Here is a 20720-nt window from a genome sequence, read left to right on the forward strand (position 1 = left end):
AACAAGGGAAAATAGGCCAATGAGGAAAGGAAATGAAAAAATAAACAAACAATATGAGAAGTAATGAAAAACGAAAATAGAATATTTTAGAAACAGTAACATCATCAAAACAGATATTTTATATATAAATTATAGTAACACTTATAAGAGCCTGTTTAACCTAAAAACATTAACTGCAAGTTTGAACTTTTTGAAGTTCTACTGATTAAACTACTAGGAGAGGAAGATCATTCCATAACTTGGTCACAGCTGGAATAAAACTTCTAAAATACTGTGAAGTATTGAGCCTCATGATGGAGAAGGCCTGACTATTAAAATTAACTGCATGCCTAGCATTACGAACAGGTAAGTACTGTCCAGGAAGATCTGAATGTGAAGGATGGTCTAATTTATGAAAAATCTTATGCAACATGAATAACGAATTAATTAAATGACTGTGCCAGAGATTAATATCTACATCACAAATAAGAAATTTCATAGACCATAAGTTCCTGTCCAACAAATTAAGATGAGAATTAGCAGCTGAAGACCAGACAGGAGAACAATACTCGAAACAAGGTAGAAAGAAAAGAATTAAACACTTTCAGAATAGACTAATAAAAAATCTTGAAAAACTTTCTCAATAAGCCAATTTTTTGTGCAACTGAAGAAAACACAGACCTGATATGTTTCTCAAAAGTAAATTTGCTGTCAAGAATTACACCTAAAATTTTAAGTCATACAAAGTTAGAGAAATATTATAAATGCTGAGATCTGGATGCTGAGGAGCCACTGTTCTCGAACAATTACAATTATACTTTGTTTTCTTAGCATTAAATTTCATGCCCCATAATTCATACCATACACTAATTTTAACAAGATCTCTATTAAGGGAATTCTGCAACCCACAGATCTACATTAAGGAGATGGAATTGATGGAGAGTAGCAACATCTGCTGGAGAGTTATGGGGTCCTTTGACTGGCCAGACAGTACTACACTGGATCCTTCTCTCTGGTTATGGTTCTTTCCCTTTGCCTACAAAGACACCGAATAGTCTGGTCTATTCTTTACAGATTCTCCTCTGACCTCATACACCTGACAACACTGAGATTACCAAACAATTGCTCTCCGCCCAAGGGTTAACTACTGCAATGTAATTGTTCAATGGCTACTTTCCTCATGGTAAGGGTAGAAGAGACTCTTTAGCTATGGTAAGCAGCTCTCCTAAGCGAAGGACACTCCAAAATCAAACCATTGTTCTCTAGTCTTGGGTAGTGCCATAACCTCTGTACCATGGTCTTCCACTGTCTTGGTTTAGAGTTCTATTGCTTGAGGGTACACTCGGGCACACTGTTCTATCTAGTTTCTCTTTCTCTTGTTTTGGTAAAGTTTTTTTATAGTTTATATAGGAAACATTTATTCTAATGTTATTACTATTCTTAAAATATTTTATTTTTCCTTGTTTCCTTTCCTCACTGGGGTATTTTCCCTGTTGCGGCCCCTGGGCTTATAGCATCCTGCTTTTCCAACTAGGGTTGTAGCTTAGCATTTAATAATAATAATAATAATATGCAACAAGACAGTTTTCTAAGCCATACCATGTCTAATGTGTATATAGCATGAAAAGTAATGGGCCAAGAACATTACACTGAGGAACACCAGATATTACATCCCTATATAGTACTCACTAAGGTGCCCATCAACAACTACTCTTTGCAATCTACTGTATTACTTAAAAACTTAATAATGAGGCTAAGAAACGACCCACCCAATCCCAACTGTTTGAGTTTGAAAACGAGGGCATAGTAATCAATGCAGTCAAAGCCAGAGCTAAAATAAAGGCCAATCATATGAACTTCCTGACCACAATCAAGGTATTTCTGTACAGCTAAAAGCTACATGGGGCTTACCTGGAGATGGATCGGATCCAGCTAACAGCATGTCAGATGCTGTGCCCAAGAGAGGGGAAGGTAAAATAAAGAAAAGGCCAGCCATTCTTACATTCACCACAAACTGATACATAACCTCTATCCTTGATCAGCTGTTAATAGTCCTGTGAGAGAAGCTAAGGTACCTAACCCAATTGCTGTGCAGCTACAACAAGTCCTAGAGAGAACATGTCTAGCGACCTGTTTGTCAAGTCCTGCAGGTAGTGGTCAGTGAAGGTTGTCTGACACTTCCCAATGTCTGCTCATGATCCCTGCGTCACGGAAGAATTCTTTTTGAACAGTAATTTCATGCCCCTGACCGTGAACTCTGGGTTGTCCCCCTCTTTGGGAGGAAGGTGAAGGATTGATAACATGGTCAATGACCTCTCTGATCCACCTAGAGATCGTTTTTGTAATCCACCTACTTAACTCTCCCAGTGGTGACAAAGAGATGTTTTACCCCGGGATGATCTCCATGAGTTGTACCTTAACCAAAATGCAACCAGTGGACATGGCAGTAAAAGAGAGTAAGCATGCTTGTGCGCACACTGAGGCACGCAAGTGAGCTCCGGAGAACGCCCTTCTGCCGCATAACCTGAACCTCTACCTGGAGGCAAAGGTCTTGAAAATTCTTGGGGCAGCCCCTCTCAGGATGTATTGTAGAAGAAATCCCACCCACAGTGAAAGAGAATAAAATTGTGTAACACTCCAGTTCTTAGCATGCCTCCTTGTTTAGGGGGCATGCTAAGCTTGTATGCATTGCTAAAATCTTCCTAGCTATTTGTCAATAGCCTTTAGTATTCCCAGAAGGTCACCCATCCAAGTACTGGCTTCCCAACACTACTTAACCTCACTGCTAGGTTAACCCATTACTGCCTGAATTTTTTTTTCTAAATTTTTTTCATTATTTAAGTTTAATATGTATATTTATATGGTATTATCATATATTCAATGTATTTTCCATGGTATTTGTCCATATATAGGACCTACTATATATAGTAGGTTAGGCAGATACGGGGTACACATTTTTATTGATGAGTCTATTTTCTATAATAAAATTTTATTGGTATTTTTTCATTACAAAGAGGATGTATTAGAAGCAAGACACTCAATAATAGTGCGTTTATTACTGAATAATACAAAGAAATATTGCAGTTTACTGCTAAAATTTGTTGCAATTGTAAGCCCTATTACTTTTGCACGTGCTGACAGTATTTGAATATGTGAAATGGATAATAAGTGAAATGTTTAACAGAAAATTGTGATACTTTAGAATAAAAAAGAAATAAAACTGGTTCATGCTTTAGAGAAACTTCCTTCTTAGTTAAATTTTGAGATAAATTCCGTGATATCACATAATAACAAACCAGATACTATAATTAGCAGTATTCTAAAGAGCACGATGATGATAATTAGCAAAGCATTTCACACACAATGGAACTCCACACTTCATACACCCTTGCGAAGGACGTTTTCCAAGGGGTTCGACGAGGTGACCAATATTGTCATAACGTACATCTGGAATAACCCGAGATGACTGTCTTGGCCGGCCTATTCCCACACGTGGTTCTGCCTTCTGAAGGTATGTCCTTGCAATGTAGCGCTTGAATGAAAAAAGTGAAAGGTTGCTTTCATCAACACGATGCAGAAGCCAGCAGTTCTGAATCGTTGCATCAATTACCCAAGAAAATATAGGCCACCACCACTTTTTCATTCTAATGGATATACGGTAACAATTGATGTTTTGGTCCATCCTATCAGTGCCACTCATGTGCCTGTTGTAATCCCCGATGAGATAAGGACGACTTACACTAATTTTCTTTTTGTCCTTTGCTGACCATCGAGATAAACTTTCTAGAGGATAAACAGGAGAAATATTTGATACCACTGAAACTACTGCATTATACTTCCAGCATACCAACAAGATCTTGTGAATATTATCCACAACAACATCTGTATCTCCTCGAGGAACCTTCTTCATTTCGTTTGTGGAGTTTATAGGACAAGTCCTCGGAATTCTGTTGTCCCTTATTGTTCCAGTTGCTTCATAGTTTATCTCTTGTTAGTGATTTACTAAAGGTAAACTTGTGAAGTAGTTGTCGAAGTAAAACCTCACTGGTATATCTTTGATATGACTTGGTATTTTTTCAAATAAAATCATCAAAGTGTCCCCACCTTTTCCAAACCTTTCTTCATAGTGACGATTCAACCCGAAGGCTGTCCCTTGGTATACATCAAACGTAGCTAAATATCCAAGTGGAGAATTTAGGCACCAAGCTTTAAATCCAAATCTCACAGGTTTATTCCGAATGCACTGTTTGCATCCATGCCTACCAAAATATTCTATCATTGCTTCATCAAGTGATATATGTTGATCCTTGTTTAGTGCCTGATTATCAGTGGAAGGCAGAAACCGTAATATTTCTTCAAATGTATCACGTGACATTGCCTTAGCAATGAATTCGACTCCAACATCAGCATCCAAAGACCAGTATAAGCGGCAACTTGGTAATGTGTGGTATCCTGAGAGTATGAGAATGCTTGGATAGTAACAGGGAACTGAAAATTTGAAACTACCGAGGCATTGTTAGCTGGAAAGTCACTTCACCAGCGACGAGGTGAGCATCCAAGGACCAGAAAATAGCGAACAAGCAGTTTATTCTAACGAAGAAACAACCAATTTGCTTTAGGGTGATACTTTTCTAAGATTTTTCCTGTCCGGTCCATATTTTGGCTTCATATCTGCCTGACCTACTATATATAGTAGGTAATGGAAAATAGCCTGTAATATTTATGCTTCAATTGCTATCTCAATTTCTGATATATGAATTGATTCATGGTCTTCAGTGTCATGATATGTATCAGTATAAAGATGTTTAATGAACTTGTGTAACTATGAGCTCAGATTAAAAATGTGAATATATAAAAACATTCTACATATCTTTGGTATTTTGTCAAAAAGTCGAAAAATATGGATACTTCAAAGAAAAACTCCCGTTTATATTATTGATTAGATTGAAAAGAACTCAGGAATATGCAAAACAATAAGAAAAACATGAAAAATTGGGGTGTAATTTGTCCTAGCAATTGTACTACTATATATAGTAGGTCAGGCGTTAATGGGTTAAGCAGCGATGTTCTCAACGTGGTCTGTCCGTTGACTTTCATAGGAGGCAACTAGCCCTTGGCACAAGTCAGTTATGCCTTTGACCTTGTCTGCTTCAACATCCTTTGGTCGGGATCAGCATCCATACTAGGATTGCGCAGACAATGTCTGATCGGTATGTTTGCGCATATCTCTATTACCTATACGAAGTCTATTCAGTAACAAGGGGACAGGGGAGGACAGGGTCAGGGCTCCCAAGTCAACTGGCAGTGTGTGGCATGCCAAAGGCTTGGAGGGCACCAGCAAGTGATGGCTTCGAGTTTTATACCCAAGTGTAATTACTAGATCAGCGCTGTGTCTGTTAGAGCCTTTGAAAAGTAAATGAATTTTTCTAATTGTACAGTAAAAACCTGAGACCCTGTTCAGTTTGTATCAAATAGGATCCATTTACACTTTACTACTAACTAACCTGGTTGTATTTTGCAGAAACAAATTAGGGGAGTTAAAAGTGATATTCCCATGGAAGGTATCTGGCAGGGTGGTGAGAGGATGTGACTGACGGAGAGTAGTTGAATGGTATGCGACCAATCGGGAACAGCTGAGAGGGTGAGCATTCGGTCATAGGCAACCACTCGAGCAATTGAGCTGCAACTTGCAATAGTGTACAGTAATTATATCATGATCCTCTTTTAAAATGTGTAAACCCCAAGTAGTATACCTAGCATAGTTCTCATAAGAGAGCAAAGTAAAGAAATGGAACTACTGTAAGAGCTAGTGTAAGAGCGAGCAATGGCTAAATAGATTAGCGATAATGAGCAAAAGAGGAACGTTTCTAAGATACTTGCATCGGGGTGTTGTTCATACGTATTGTTGCTTAAGAGAGCAAGTGAGGAACATAACCAAGACAATTGCAGTTGTGGATTGTTGAGAAGAAACCACTATAGCTTTTAAACCCTCGAAATTTTCTTTGTCCTCTTAGTAAGAGAAAAAACGGTAGGAGTAACTTTATGAAACTCTACCGATCGATCTTTAAATACTTGTTCAGAAAGAAAACGTTATGGTAGAGGTCCTGTTTTCTTTCGTTTGTCATCAGGTGACTATCTACCTTTCTGAGGGAGAGAGAATTTAATGTACAAATAAGAGCTCATAAATGAAAGAAAACCCTATATGCATAAAGCTTTCAATAAAACTGAATGTGAGTGAATAAACAGTTTAAACTTACAGTCCCGGGGTGGAATCGATCTGCTGCCAGATGAATGCCAGGCGAACGTGTTATTATTATTATTACTAGCCAAGCTACAACCCTAGTTGGAAGAGCAAGATGCTATAAGCCCAAAGGCTCCAACAGGGAAAAATAGCCCAGTGAGGAAAGGAAATAAATAGATGATGAGAATAAATTAACAATATATCATTCTAAAAACAGTAACAGCGTCAAAACAGATATGTCCAATATAAACTATTAACAATGTTCTAAGAAGGATATGCACCCTAGAGAGTTTAATCTGAGAAGACAAGTGTTCGAAATAACAACGCCTGATGTGATTGTTATTTTCATTATTGTCAACGCTGAATGCACGTTCTTAGCCTTGCACTCACATTGGAGTGAAGAAAGCTCTGGGTGATAGGAGGATAGTATAGTATAATCATGAAGTTTTCTGAACTGGAGCTACTTTCTTGGATTTAGCTACACAAAATTCATCTCTTTTCTTCAAGAATATATTTGCATAATGTTAGCAGTCTCACCAGCACCATCCAATGATGCCTCCCTGTACAAGAAAGAAACTTCAATGTTTCGTACATCTTAGCTTGAGCTGAAAGATTACCATTATTCTATAGAACAACAAATCTGAGAGCTACAGTTCAGCATCCAGTCTACAAACAACCATATATACGATTGATAGTAAACTGATCTGCTAAAACGTCTGTCTTTAGCTGTGTACAAGACACTTTGGCCAAATAAAAAGACTTTCTCTTATACTAACATATTAAACTGGAGAAATCAGTCTTCAAAGGCAGTCACTCAGAACAGTACTTCTCCAGTCTCATAAAATTTCCTTATGCTTTCTCAAATTTTTGCAAACTGTTTCTTGAATAAATGCTCCATGGGAAGAAGTAGCTGGAATAGATACTTCTGGATTAAGAAGTCTCTAGATACAGTACCTACTTCAGTGACTTCAATAATGCATAATGGGACCAAGAAACCCTAGCACCTTCTTTTCTTTAAGAAGACTGAGACTTTAACAGCATCTTCTCTATCAGGAGAATCTTCCATAATAGGATCAACTGCTGGGGTACAAGTTTCCTTATCAATATTCTTTTCATTGTAAGAATTAATGCCAAATAATCTAATCTAGTTTCTTCTCTTCTCCTTCTGAGATAGGAAGCTTTTGCTGCATCTACTGGTGCTTCAGCTCTTTCTTCTATGTGTGTGTTAATTTTTCCTTCAATGTCCAAAGATGCTTCCGTGTCCAACGCTTCCATCCTTGTCCAATTGTCCATTTTTTCCTTCTACTTCTGACCTTGCTTTAGATCTAGAAGCCTCACCTTTTATTCTTTTCCGTAAAGGAGAGTAGTAATCTGCCCTTTCATGAAACTTGCATTTACTGGTCTGCCATGAAGGTGAAGAAAAATCAGAAGATATGTTGTGCATATTTGAAGCTCAAATCGATTGTAATTACCTAAACTAACATCAGGAGAAACATTCCGTCTATTCTTGATGCACCCATGGACATGAACATGGATGATTCCGTTCTTTGTCAAGAAGTACCTGCTTCAACGCAAACTGAATGTGCGAGAAGGCAGTTGAAAAGAATGATACAGTGAGCAGATCCCTATAGCCAGTCTTTGTCTATCAACTTGTCTATAAATGTACATATAAGATAGCATAAACAGTCCTTGAGAGCAGTACAGGTGCCTTACCATTACTTGATTATTTACTTCTCAACAGAAAATAACTATGGAGGGGTTTTGACACTGTGTTGGCTACTGGCCTTATGTTCTTTCATCTCCTTGGGTAGTACAATAATGTCACTCATATCACTATCTAGCCACTTTAAAACCTCAGTAGCATGAAAACTTGTGGAGCTTTTAGTAGAAGGAATGTGATTAGGAGTAAGAGGAGTTATTACAGGAATAGAAGTAGCTAAATCAGCTCAATCTTCCTTAGCTAGGCTAAAATCCTGAGCCCTTATAGTTTTACTTCTAATTCTATTCAAGGATAGCCTACTTTCATATTACAAAAATTCACACATTTAGTCCAAAGACCAACCTGAACACTCCTCACATCTATCTTTTTATTACAATCTTACATAGTTTCACCAAGGACCAAAAATAATTATATGACTTACCCAACATACTTGAAAACAATAAAAAAAAAAAATCTGGTACATCACTCAATAACAGTAATCAGCTGAAGAACCTTCACTTTCTAAATAAAAAAAAAGCAAAATCAGGAATATGTCTGCCCTCTTCCAGTAAAAAGAGTTGAAAATGGTGTACAGTATAACTGTTTATATTCTGTGAGAGGATATGTGGCTGTGCAGGCACCTTATTTTGCTGTTTGATTAGAATTTTCACTTATTGAATCAAACCTCTGGTTTTAAGATACAGTTATGTGACCACTTGGGTAAGATAAGAAAATCTCAAATCAGGCAATACTCATACTGTGAGTGATACTTCAATTGTTGTCCAAGGAAAACTACTCCATCAAACTTACCTCATCTGCAGGGTCATAGTACTGCTCCAGATACGGGTGAGCTAGTGCCTCTTCAACAGTGATACGTTTATGTGGGTTAAATGTCAACATCCTATCGAGCAAGTCCAAAGCTTTGGCATCTGCATTAGGGTACAGCTTGGTCCATGGTACTTTTGGTTTGTAGGGTAATGACTGAAGATAACTTCTTGCCTGTCATACAAAAATAAATCTTAATAATGTCTTCCCACCAAATATGCTAATTTAAAGAGATTTTATCATTCTATTTTCATACTTTTTCTTCAAAAAAACTAGCTGACGATAAATTTTATAGGTGCTTCAATTTGTAAATCATCTAAATTGCTATTACTGGCCAATTGAATAAACATTCTATGAAATATTTAAAATCTAATACTTAGAATAAAAACTTATCTAAGATTACATGCTATAACAAGGCTATGGATTAATATCCCTTGTGTACTAGACAGATAGATCGATAGATATATACATATAGGCAGATGGATGGATGGATGGATGGATGATGACAACCAAAACCACCTAAAATATAATTATCCATTCTTGCCGTGTTTCCCCCAAAAAATAACACTATGAGAATCACTTTACAAGTGATGCTAAATAACAGCTTTTAAAAGATGAAAAAGACTAAAATGATTTAGGGATGAGGTGATCAAGAGAATTGAACATTTAGACAAATAAAGTACCATAAAAAGACTGGAAGGGCACCTGGTAAATTCCAAACTTGGCAAAAATGAAAATTTGATGATGCCTGGTTTAATGAAACCATCAGTCACATTTCAAATATTAATGATTTGCCCAAAAGATTAGTTAAAAAGATGACAATTGCATATGGGTAAAGTTAAAGGTAGGATAATTTGGTGAGAAGAAACTAAGAAAAATTAACAAATACTATAAGGTATTAATTAAGCAAACTAACTAGCGGCGTTGGACGGGGAAGTGCAAAGACCCTTTAATAATTTCTACTCTACCAGAAAAGTCAAACTTATGTGATTTCTTAGGGAGAGTGTGACTCACCACATTTTGTAAATTACATCAAATTGCCAATACTGCAAGACTTCTTTATCATATTTAAAACAAGAATGGCCTATTTGCCAACAATACCCAATTCTCAAACCAAAATCCAATTTAATTACGTAAATATCAAAAGTTATCTTTTATATTTCAAGAACCTTTAAATGTTATCAGAAAAATTTTTTGACAAAAAATATTGCACTTCCCTGTCTAATGATTCAATAATTGTATACAATACATACCTTTTCATTAATGATACAGTCAAGATCCTCTTGGCAAGGGGATCCTAAAATACCCAGGATATGATTAAGTTGATCAAGATAATGTTTACCAGGAAACAACGGTCGATTAGATAACATTTCTGCTAAGATGCATCCAACTGACCAGATATCAATGGATTTTGTATAACCCTGAAAATAGAATAAAGTACATAGTAAAGATACTGAAATATTGACTAATCATTAGTCATAAATAGTGGTTACAAATATCCATTTGAAAATGAAATATATCTTTTAACTTCTTTCTTCACACAAATCAATACTAACAAATAGCCCATTTGAGGTCTTTTGAATGTCCAGACCAATAGGTTACCTATTAAAAAAAATAATCTGCAGAATTGTGCCTGCATGGATCAAATACCTATGACCACTATAACTCACTGCTCCGTTTCTTCATAGATTTATTTACAAGCAGTGAGAAATGAGGGGGTAGCAGAAAACTACACCCATTTCCATTAATGGGTTTGTATAAAACATTAAATTCCTCTTTAAAGAAATTACATTTTTCCAAGAAATCAACTTGTAAATAATATAATCAAAATAATATTGGCTACCCCCCAAATTTGGAAGAAGTGACAGAGATAAAATAGAATATGACAATTTAGGATAGAAGGATCTCCTAAGTATATTGCAGGTTTCTACATAGTATTCATATTTTATTTAGATTTGAATTATTTTCATTGATAAAAAGTATTTTCAAGCCTAAAAATCATTACAGAAATCATTAAATAAAAATAATAGCACATCACTAAACAGCATAACAGTAAATAAAATATATCAAAATAAAATGAGCAGTGTACTGTACATGAATAAACAGAATCATGCAACTGTACAGAAAACGAAACTCAGTGGTGTGGGGGAGTGGCCTAGTTTACCCAGATAATTCTGTACGAGACATTATTGGATGTAAGCGCCTCAGGATTTAAGGTGCATTATACAAAGATTACCACACACTTATGCATGGAATTGCTGCAGGCTTTATGATAAAGCCAGAATTTACAAGTCCAAAAACCCATGGGCCCTCAAAATAAAATAAGTACCCACTGCCAATGCAATGATACACAACCCGAAAGAATGGATAACGAAACCACTGACATCGGATTGGTTTCATCACTGCTTCATTCATGAAGTTTCAAGTTTTGACTCCCTGAAAAAGGACTTAATTTCAAAGTACTTTTCCTAATGGAAAATGCTGGAGGCCATGGGATCAATCAGTTTTATGAAGGCATACAGACTGAATTCTTACATCCAAAGATCACACTGCTTTTTTAAAGTGTTATTTATGTATTTAAGGCATAAGTGAAACTTCAACTACAACACCTGGCCAAGGCTACAGTCTATGATGATAACTTCTTACTGAAGGAGTACTGGTGTGGGTAGCCCACTGCAACATGTCTCCTAAATAGGAGACAAAGAATAAAACACTGAATGCCTGCTGGAATAAATTGTGGCCAGAAGCAATCGACTATCAAAAGGGATTCTCTCCTGAAGAAATCCACTATTCTGCAGTAAATAATGCATTAAAGCTTGCAAAACTGCTGGGAGGAGATGGCTTCATAAATATGACTACTGAGAATATTGATGATCTCATCAAGGCCCACTCAAATGTTCGTGAACGAAGACCTGACAGAGATGACAAAGTCAGCAAGGGAGGACAAAAAAGAACAAAAGGATCCGGAGGTAGAAGATGTAGTCGGATTATCACTAGAATGCCTTTCAACTCTAGCAAGACCAATTACATGTAAAGAACTTCAGAGAATGGCAGAAGATTGGGACCCCTAGATGATTCGTGCACTACCATTCAAAAGTGCAATTGACGGAGCCATGGAAACTTACAAAGCCTCCATACATAAAAGAAAAGAAAAGGCAGTACCACCAACTGCCAATCACTATTTCCTCACACGTGAAAATAGGGAAACAGGTACTCCTTCACTGGGAACAGAAGAGTAGAAGAGAGACTAGCTATGGTAAGCAGCTTTTCTGGGAGGACACAGCAAAATCAAACCCTTGTTCTCTAGTCTTGGGTAATGTCATAGCCTCTGTACCTTATAAAATGTCTTAGGGCATAGTTCTCTTGCCTGAAGGTACACTCGGGCACATATTCTAGCACACTATTCTATCTTATTTCTTTCTTGGTTTTTTTAAATATTTCATAGTCTATATATGAGAAATTATTTTAACTCCTTCCCTCCGTTGACGTCAATACACGTCAAAACATGCCTGTAAGTACACACGGTGACGTTGGGATAACGTCTTCATTACTATTATCCTTATTATGATCTTTATTATCATAATTCTCATAAGCTATGAAAGAGTATAACATATGGTTGTAAAGTATATCACACGAGTTCACACTTGGAGAAATTTCACTTAAAGAATCTCCTCTCAATAATATCAGCACCTCCCCCTCCTGTCTTCAGCCAGCCAACAAAGTTTTTGGGATTCTAACCTTCATTTTCTGAATATGTAAGATCTATTTTAGTCTTTTTATGTTAGTATGAAATAATCACACCACTGTCTCTGGCCAATAGCGACATTCCCTACCTTGAGTATTACTAAACACCCCCATTACAAGTCTGTCATCCTACCACCAACCAAAATACTTGCGATTCTAGTCCTCATTCATGATTATATAAGGTCTACTTTAGTGTATTCACATGCAACCTCATCACCAGCCCAAAAATATTTGCAATTCCAGTCCTTATTCATGATAATGTAAGGTCTAGTTTATTGTTTTTCTATGTTGCCACAGTGTTCATAATCCCATAGAAAATATCCCTGCCCTCGACTAAGTCCTACCCACGAGACGAAAACTTTCCATTACCAGTAAAAGAAATAGTTGACAGAAGACGAGATTCATCTTTTTTTCTTATTTTATTCCTTTTTTTCAACAATCATTTCTACAGTATATCATCATCTTCATGTTTTATATATTTCATATTAGCATTGATCATTGTTTTCACAAGTAAAGGTTAGCCTATAGTGATTATTTCCATTCTACCGTTTCTATGCAGTATTCATCATGTTCTTACATGTACAGTCTACAGTATTTTCCGCTAGATCATGAAATACAGTACCTAAAACAGGAATGATCCAGTTCAGTCACAGTCATACGAGGGGTGGAATTACAAACGAACGAACAAACCTTATGTCTAATGAACTACTGTAAATCTATATTATCTGTCTGTCTGTCTCTCTCTCTCATATATTTTATATATCTTTTGTAAACAGTTTTTCGATGATTCGCGTTTGTTTATTGTATTTATACCTTAAAAATTATACATTATAGAATACGTTTTGTGTCTAAGGAAACAAATGAATATGTCCATTACAGTTCTTTATGATGTAAATTCCATTATTACTGTCAAGTAATTTTATAGCGTTCGACGGCTATTTAGCGTGGAATTATTACGGAATAACAAAGTCACTGGAATAAATATATAATGTACTTTTACACATAAATGGTAGTGCTTTACCATACCTCAAAATCATAAATTATAGAATATCTCTTTGTGTCAAAGGAAATAAAAGGATATTTTATTACATTTCTGTACAAAGTAAAGTTCATTATCACTAACAAGTATTTTTGTATCTTTTGATGGCTATTTATTGTGGATAACAATCACTTTAATGAATATAAAAAAAAATTTACGCAAAATCACAGTCCTTTACCATTACTGTATTTAAGAGATAATTACATAAAAAATTTTTTCAAAATTATTCTATAACCACTTACCAATGAATTGAAAAACTTTTTACTTGTTTAGAGTGAAATACATTGAAGAATAAAGCAAACATTGGAAAAAATTATTCTGTAATGTGCAGTAAAACAAACAAACATGGAAATGTATCTTATTATAGGATAAATGAGCGAGTATATCCGATGATGACAAATCTCGTATAGAGCTACAGTCGCGAATCCACGGCCTCGTAGCGAAAGGGTTAATGTTGTTACTATTCTTAAAATATTTTATTTCAATTATGCGTTACTTTCCTTATAGTTCATTAAATTTTTTTTCTCACTGGGCTATTTTTCCCTGTTGGACCCTTTGGGCTTATAGCATCTTGCTTTTCCAAGTAGCGCAGTAGTTTAGCTAGTAATAATAATACAGTAACTAGAAACGCACTCAGAGTGCAGACCTTCGTAACGGCTGCTTACTTCTTGAAACCAGCTTGGCTTTCCCAAAATCAATATAGACCCTAGGCATATTTGAAGCCTGTGTGACAACCATGTCTTGAGGTTGAGATTACGGTTAATTTGGTCGACCAAAATTTTGCTTGACTTTTGACCTAGTACTTTCAAAATTGAATCACTTCCATGTCTCAACATAACAATTAATCCTTGAAACCTACACTACTCGATGAGTAAAATTGTGGCCAGGAAGATGTTCACAAACAAATGGACAAACGGGCGAAAACACGACCTCCTCCCAACTTCGTTGGCAGAGGTAATAATAATATGCTAGACAAAAAAGATGCTGCATCCCCTGATGAATTGGTGCCTTTAAAAGGGCTGTAATGCTCTTCTTTGCTGTGCAGTACATTCACCTCATCATCTAAATTGTTCAGTTCTGCACAAATAATCCTGCATCCATTATGTTTTAGTATCCTAATAAGCAAGTTGTTCTGAATTTAATCTATCCTTTAATCTATAAAGATGTCACTACAGTGAAAGTGAGTTTGAGTTTAAAATGTAATCATGGGTGTAGAAAGGGTTTATATGAGTAAGGAGACTTAAATATACAAAAATGAAAAAAATATATATACATTAAACAAATAATGAAAAAAATATACTGTACAGTACAATACTGTACTGATTCTTCTTTGTGACTTTTCACCTATCGTATAGGGGTTTTTGAATGTTAACACCCGAGTCTAGGAATCACAGTATGTGCTATTGTAATTTTTTATTCAAGTAATACTTGTATCTTATAGTATTAACTTTTAACATCTTCTGCTTATACAGTACAGTATATATTGCATGATTGACTTTACGGGAAGGTAAGCAATCATTAACATACGACAATATTTTCAACACCAATATTTTTTTAGGATTTCAAATGATTTTATGCATCACATTCATTTGAGGGTTTTTTTCATATTTTAACATCATCTTAGAATTTTACAAGAATCTTTGTTTCTCTTTCTAACTGATGTAGTCTAACACTGTTAGCATAGCAGTACCTTGTTACCCAAGAACAACTGGGAGATTGAGAAACCGACAAAAGCTTGTCTCTTAATATTCCTCCACACAGCTACTTTCACTAACCTATTACAGTGTTATCCTACCTATTTTACACCTTAATAACCTTGTACTCCATCTCAGCTATGTAAAATGTGTGATCCAACATGGGTCTTGTTAACCATACGACGACAGGAGGAAGCTTAAACTTCACTGATAAAGCCTATAAGCCAGGTCTCTACAATTAGGCTTTAAACTTCTGACATCAAAAATAATCCTGAATCAAGCCCAATATGGTACATCAAAAATTAAACACCATAGAAATGCAAGATATGGAAGGAATGTGGGATTAGATTAGTGCTGATTGGAGCCAGAGGTAATATCCTGATTATAGCATCAGATGGAGATTAGATAGAGCAAAAGTCAATAATTCAGTTATATTGCCAAGGAGCTCTTTCTTTAAAAGTAAAAGCCACTAGGAATTTTAGGAAATGTCACTGAAATAGAACACAAATAAAAAAAAATTCCTGAAGATACACATCCCCTAAAATCTTAAGATTTTCTAAATAGAGTAGTGTATATCCTTTTTATGAACAACTGGTGAAGGGAAGATTGGATACATTTTAAGAAAAATGAATTTGAAATCAAGAAAGACACCTGGAATTTTAAATGAGCATATTCAGTTAAAGGAATATTTTCAATAAAAAAACTGCATGGGGAGGATTCAATGTAATAGACTTAATAATCACTTAAGCAACCATGGTCCCAGATTCAATAACTTATGTGGGTTAGCTGTTACTACAATCATCACAGCATCTTCAACGAACACCAGCAATGCTAAAATCACTGGAGTGACTATGCCTTGGGCTCAATACATAAGACATAGCTCCAATTATCAGAGAGGGGTTCTTAATGAGTGATGGCACTGCTAGCAAAAGAATTCCAGCCATGCAAACCTTCCCTAAATATGAAGGCAACTTCAACAACACTGGAGTCGACATATTTCTGGAACAGCTGTATTATGGTGCAGTCTATATCAACTGTCTATGTTCCAGCCATTTCAGCAGCTAAGTAGAAGTTCTTGTAACCCTGCCAAGGAATGACAAAATTATGTTTCTCCATGGTACCAGTCTTACTGGTTTAGCCACTGCTTGTTGATTGCAATCTCATTCTTGAACGTTAACAAATATTTTCCTTCTTCTTTCAAGGTGGCATCCAGTGAAGTGCTAGCTGCGCAAGTGAACATAAAGCACTTTGAAGAGTAAGATACTCTGGACATCAGTTAGGTTTAAGTACATGTACCAAAGTGAACTTCCAGTACAAGCACTGAAAATTTACCTTGTACTTAACAACATTCAAATACAATATATGTACAAGTACAAGTATGTCTTGACAAGTAACTTATGATCATATTACCATGGTTATTTAAAGAAGAAATTATATATATAGTAATAAAAACCACCACCTTACTAAAATTGCCCTATTTTTGTGCTTTTCTCAAAATTTTAGCTAATGAAACCAAGGATGCCAAATCTAAAGCAGTAGCATATGCTTTTGAAGATTTTACTTAAAACTTCTAGAGCAAGATATATCAACACCACACTGCTTTCAGACTGCCTTGACATTTCTTGTAGTATCCTATGGTAATTTAAACTGGTCCCAGAATTCAAAATGCTTGGGTAATATCCTAATGCAAAGGGAGAAGTGTAAATGAAGCCTAAATAAATACTATCAATGTACTGAAACACCAAATTCCACAGGTTAAAATAAAAAAAACCTAAAGCTTATTTACATAGCTCTGTAGATTATATTGTAGTGGGTGTACCCACTGTTCCTGTTAATGATTTATCTAGTATCATAGTATAATCTTAAATTGTTAAACATTGTAAATTAATTTTGTTCAGGAAAAATACTATTTCTGGTTTATCCGGTTTAGATATCTCGCTATTTTTAGTCAATGTACTCGTACTTAGGTCAGTTGTACTAAACTACTAAAATAAATAGCATCATGTACTGTACTTTATGAGCTACAATACAGCGACTTCTAAAATACAATCTACCAGTATTCAAAATTGAGCTCTTAAGTATTCTAACCCATGTTAAAATTTGCCCTATGTTGTCGATAGAGGGTCCATCCTGATAAAAAAAGAATGGAAAATGAAGCTGGGGGAGAGTTGAAAGGGCCTAACTAATTCAATTTAGAGAAACTGCTCAGGACCAAATCAGAGTTCAAAGTACTGAAGTTACTCTCTCGACAATCCCCAACCAACAACAACAACAAAGTGCTGGCAGTCTGGGAGTGGGAGTTAAGTATAAAGAAAATATCAAATCTGCCGTAAAATAACATCATGCTGGGTAAGTCGACCATCTTGGAGAGAAGAAATTTAATCACATACTAACACATGGTACAAAATTAATTTTCGGTTGTAGAAAAAAAACAAGGGTATGAAGACTAACACCCTTTACAACCCAAATTAAACTTTACAGTAATTGAAAGGAAAATCAGCTGTCTGCCTGTTAAGTGAACCTCAGCCAACAAACAATGTTGAAAAAACTTCAATAAACTGCTAAAATCTGTGAAACTTTATATGTTTTTCTCATAAAAGAAAACCTAAGATTAACACATTCCATTTTATACTTTTGAAATATTTGTAGTTGTTCCAATATTTAGATAAGCTGAAATGAAAAATCAATTACTGGGACAAAGATTGATCAAGAACTATAGTCTGCATCAAAAATTGGGAACCCATCCTTGAATATTATGAGACTTACCCAAGTAAAACTTCCCTGATCTAATAAGACTTGTAAATTTATCTTCCAAATGTTTACTCCATGACTAATAAATATGGAGCCTTACAAAGGTGAGGATATCCCTTTGCTATAAAATAATCTAACTCTAAAATTTTGCAAGAGGGAAAACAGCTTTACCAAAGCCTAATCCTATAGGCTTGGATGTAGCCAAAGCCAAATGAAGAGGGGGTTTTAAACAATAACTTCATGTATATTTTCTGTACAGGTTCAGACAAGACTTTCTTAAATTCTTAGAACAACATTCAAAGGCCGATGAATATTATATTCAACAGGTGGCTTTTTAACCAAGACGGCTTTCAATAACATCCAATAACAGTTGATAAATCTAATAAAATATTTTCAAGAACAGAATTGATCACTGCACATTGATAGTTGAATTGACAACTTCTCTAGAAAAAAAATTTAAGAAGATTAATACTATCCAGATTAGTTTAAATGACTGATCCCCCACTGCCACACCAATCATAATAAGTTCGCCACTAATGTTAATATAACTTTCACCAATTATAAATGGCGCAATAAAGTACAATAAGAGAGATAGGTGCGTTGTGTTCATTTTAAGCACAACGCAAAGAATTTGATTTACGGGACAAAGACGCTTCTCGGCCAACCTACCGAGGGCTTAACAGATGACGTGGCGTAGTAATACCGTGGTAGATGGTCCAGGAGGGGAAGACGGCGATGAGAGAGATTTATTAATTCATTTATTCTTATTTCAAGATCTATAACGTTGTGCTTCTATATCAATGGCTTATGATTCAAAGGTTAAGAGTTATGGAAATTAAATAATTTCAATATACAGTAATGTATACACAGCACATATGAATACAGTACAGTATAATTTATACCCATAAGCCTTTCAGGTAACCTATAGAAAAAATAAAGAAGTTTACATTTACAAGTAGGGAAAATCTGCAGTTTGATATACATTTTCTATGGAAGTATTCTTATGACAAATACCTAAGCGAACCAAGTTAAGGAGCGCGACTCACGACCTATAGGTTGGAATTTTGGAAATTCAGATTATTGTACATATTTTGGCAAGGAACAAGTCTATCTTTCATGTTTCAAATAGTTTTCTTACTGAAAACAATTTGTTTTATTGCTAAACAGCGCTTTTTTATATATTTACGCAAAAGCGCATCCGGTTCAGTACACAATCTTTCCTGACCTGAGTACCAATTTATTTACTTTTTCTTAAAAAACCCTAGAGGAAGCTATTCATCTTAGTATCCCATAGACAGTAATTCCACCATTTTCTAAGATTTTCTGAGAAATAGGTTAGAGTATCAATTTTCTTATATACCATTATGGTATTTGTTAATAATATTTGCTGCACATCTCTCTAAAGTATGTTCCTCTTATTTCTTTGTCAGCTCATTTATACATATACAATTTTTACATTATGATTATACTAGAAGATGCATAAAGTGTCAGGTGCGATAACTAAACAAGCCAAAAGTGTAAATATTAACCAGAAAAATGCACAAACAAAAATATATTGTATATGCCAATCTTGCTTGTGTGTGAAGGAAGGGAACCACCAATGGTTAGAAAATAACCGTGAAATATAATGATTAAGTCCTTATGATCGCCCATGGTGAGGAAAATTATAGTTAAAAGCCATATTTATACATAAAGCCTAATCAACCAATCTTAAAAAAAATTTTTAAGCCCAATTTCTCAAAATATGAAATTTTTGGAGAAAAATTTCATCTGGTTCAATATTGACTTTTTTGTCATCAAATAAGAAAAGATAGGAAATTTAATAACATACAATTCACTTTTAGGAAACATGAAAAACTTCCTATTGAAAGTCACCTTTAAAATAAACTTCTATACATTGATTAAATAATACTGTATATATAAAAAAAATTACAATGCTAAGAGAATATTCAATATACAACATTTGTATATAAAATTACCTTTCAAATGTTTTTTAAAAGAAAAAAAAAATCAATTCAGAAAAAAGTAATTTGAAGTAACCAAAATATAACACTTTCAAAGTAATTTGTATTTTTCCCTGCAATACAAACCGGAGTCCTTTAAAATAGGAAATATCTTTTCAGTGGAGCTGGATCAGTGGTTGAATTTGCTTATTAGGTAATCAATGATAGGTGGTGAGAGCAGGTGATGGTGCCCCCCACCAGTAAGAAGCTGCTCCCTTTGGACCTTCGGCTCAGGGTTGAGAGGGTTGGTCAAAGTGGGATGTTTGACTTTAAAAGGACTCAAGTTTGTATAATTAGGAAAAATATAAATTATTCTACAAAATTTTATTTGTTCCTATGTGTATACAAACATTTCATCCTTTAAAATAAGGAGACTCACTCATTGATAGGTCAGAATTCCCCCTACAATAAAATCTTGAAGGTTGTTCTTCTTTTTGAGACGTGTTAATCAGACTAGTCCCATATGTGATTAAAGATGACTCCAGCAACCTCCTACCTATCTACTCATAATATGAATAGGCTAATAGGGCCTGGCCTGTCCAGGAAGATAGCAGTCTGGAATAATACACCTAGCATATGATAATCAACAGGTTGGTATATATTCCACCATCCTCCCCTTGTCTAGGGAAGATAAGGGACATAATACTCTAGATTTTTAAGAATGGAGCTCAGAAGTGTAGTTTACTGGCATCAAGTCAGGAGTAGCAAGAATGAAAGAAAAGAGCTAGTCATTCTACCTTCATTC

General features: G+C 35.2%; 1 protein-coding gene across 1 annotated transcript in view; it reads right to left on the minus strand.

Moving 5' to 3' along the window:
• rl (Mitogen-activated protein kinase rl) overlaps nucleotides 1-20720 on the minus strand; it is a 95287-nt gene that overhangs the window by 13597 nt on the left and 60970 nt on the right. The window contains exons 6-7 of the mRNA XM_068346438.1: nucleotides 9998-10165; nucleotides 8730-8918 (exon numbers count right to left, since the gene is read on the minus strand). Of these exons, the coding sequence (XP_068202539.1) occupies nucleotides 8730-8918; nucleotides 9998-10165 (357 nt within the window). The remainder of the gene's footprint in view (nucleotides 1-8729; nucleotides 8919-9997; nucleotides 10166-20720) is intronic.

Source organism: Palaemon carinicauda, chromosome 22, assembly GCF_036898095.1.
Source record: "Palaemon carinicauda isolate YSFRI2023 chromosome 22, ASM3689809v2, whole genome shotgun sequence".
Classification (NCBI taxonomy): Eukaryota; Metazoa; Arthropoda; class Malacostraca; order Decapoda; family Palaemonidae; genus Palaemon; species Palaemon carinicauda.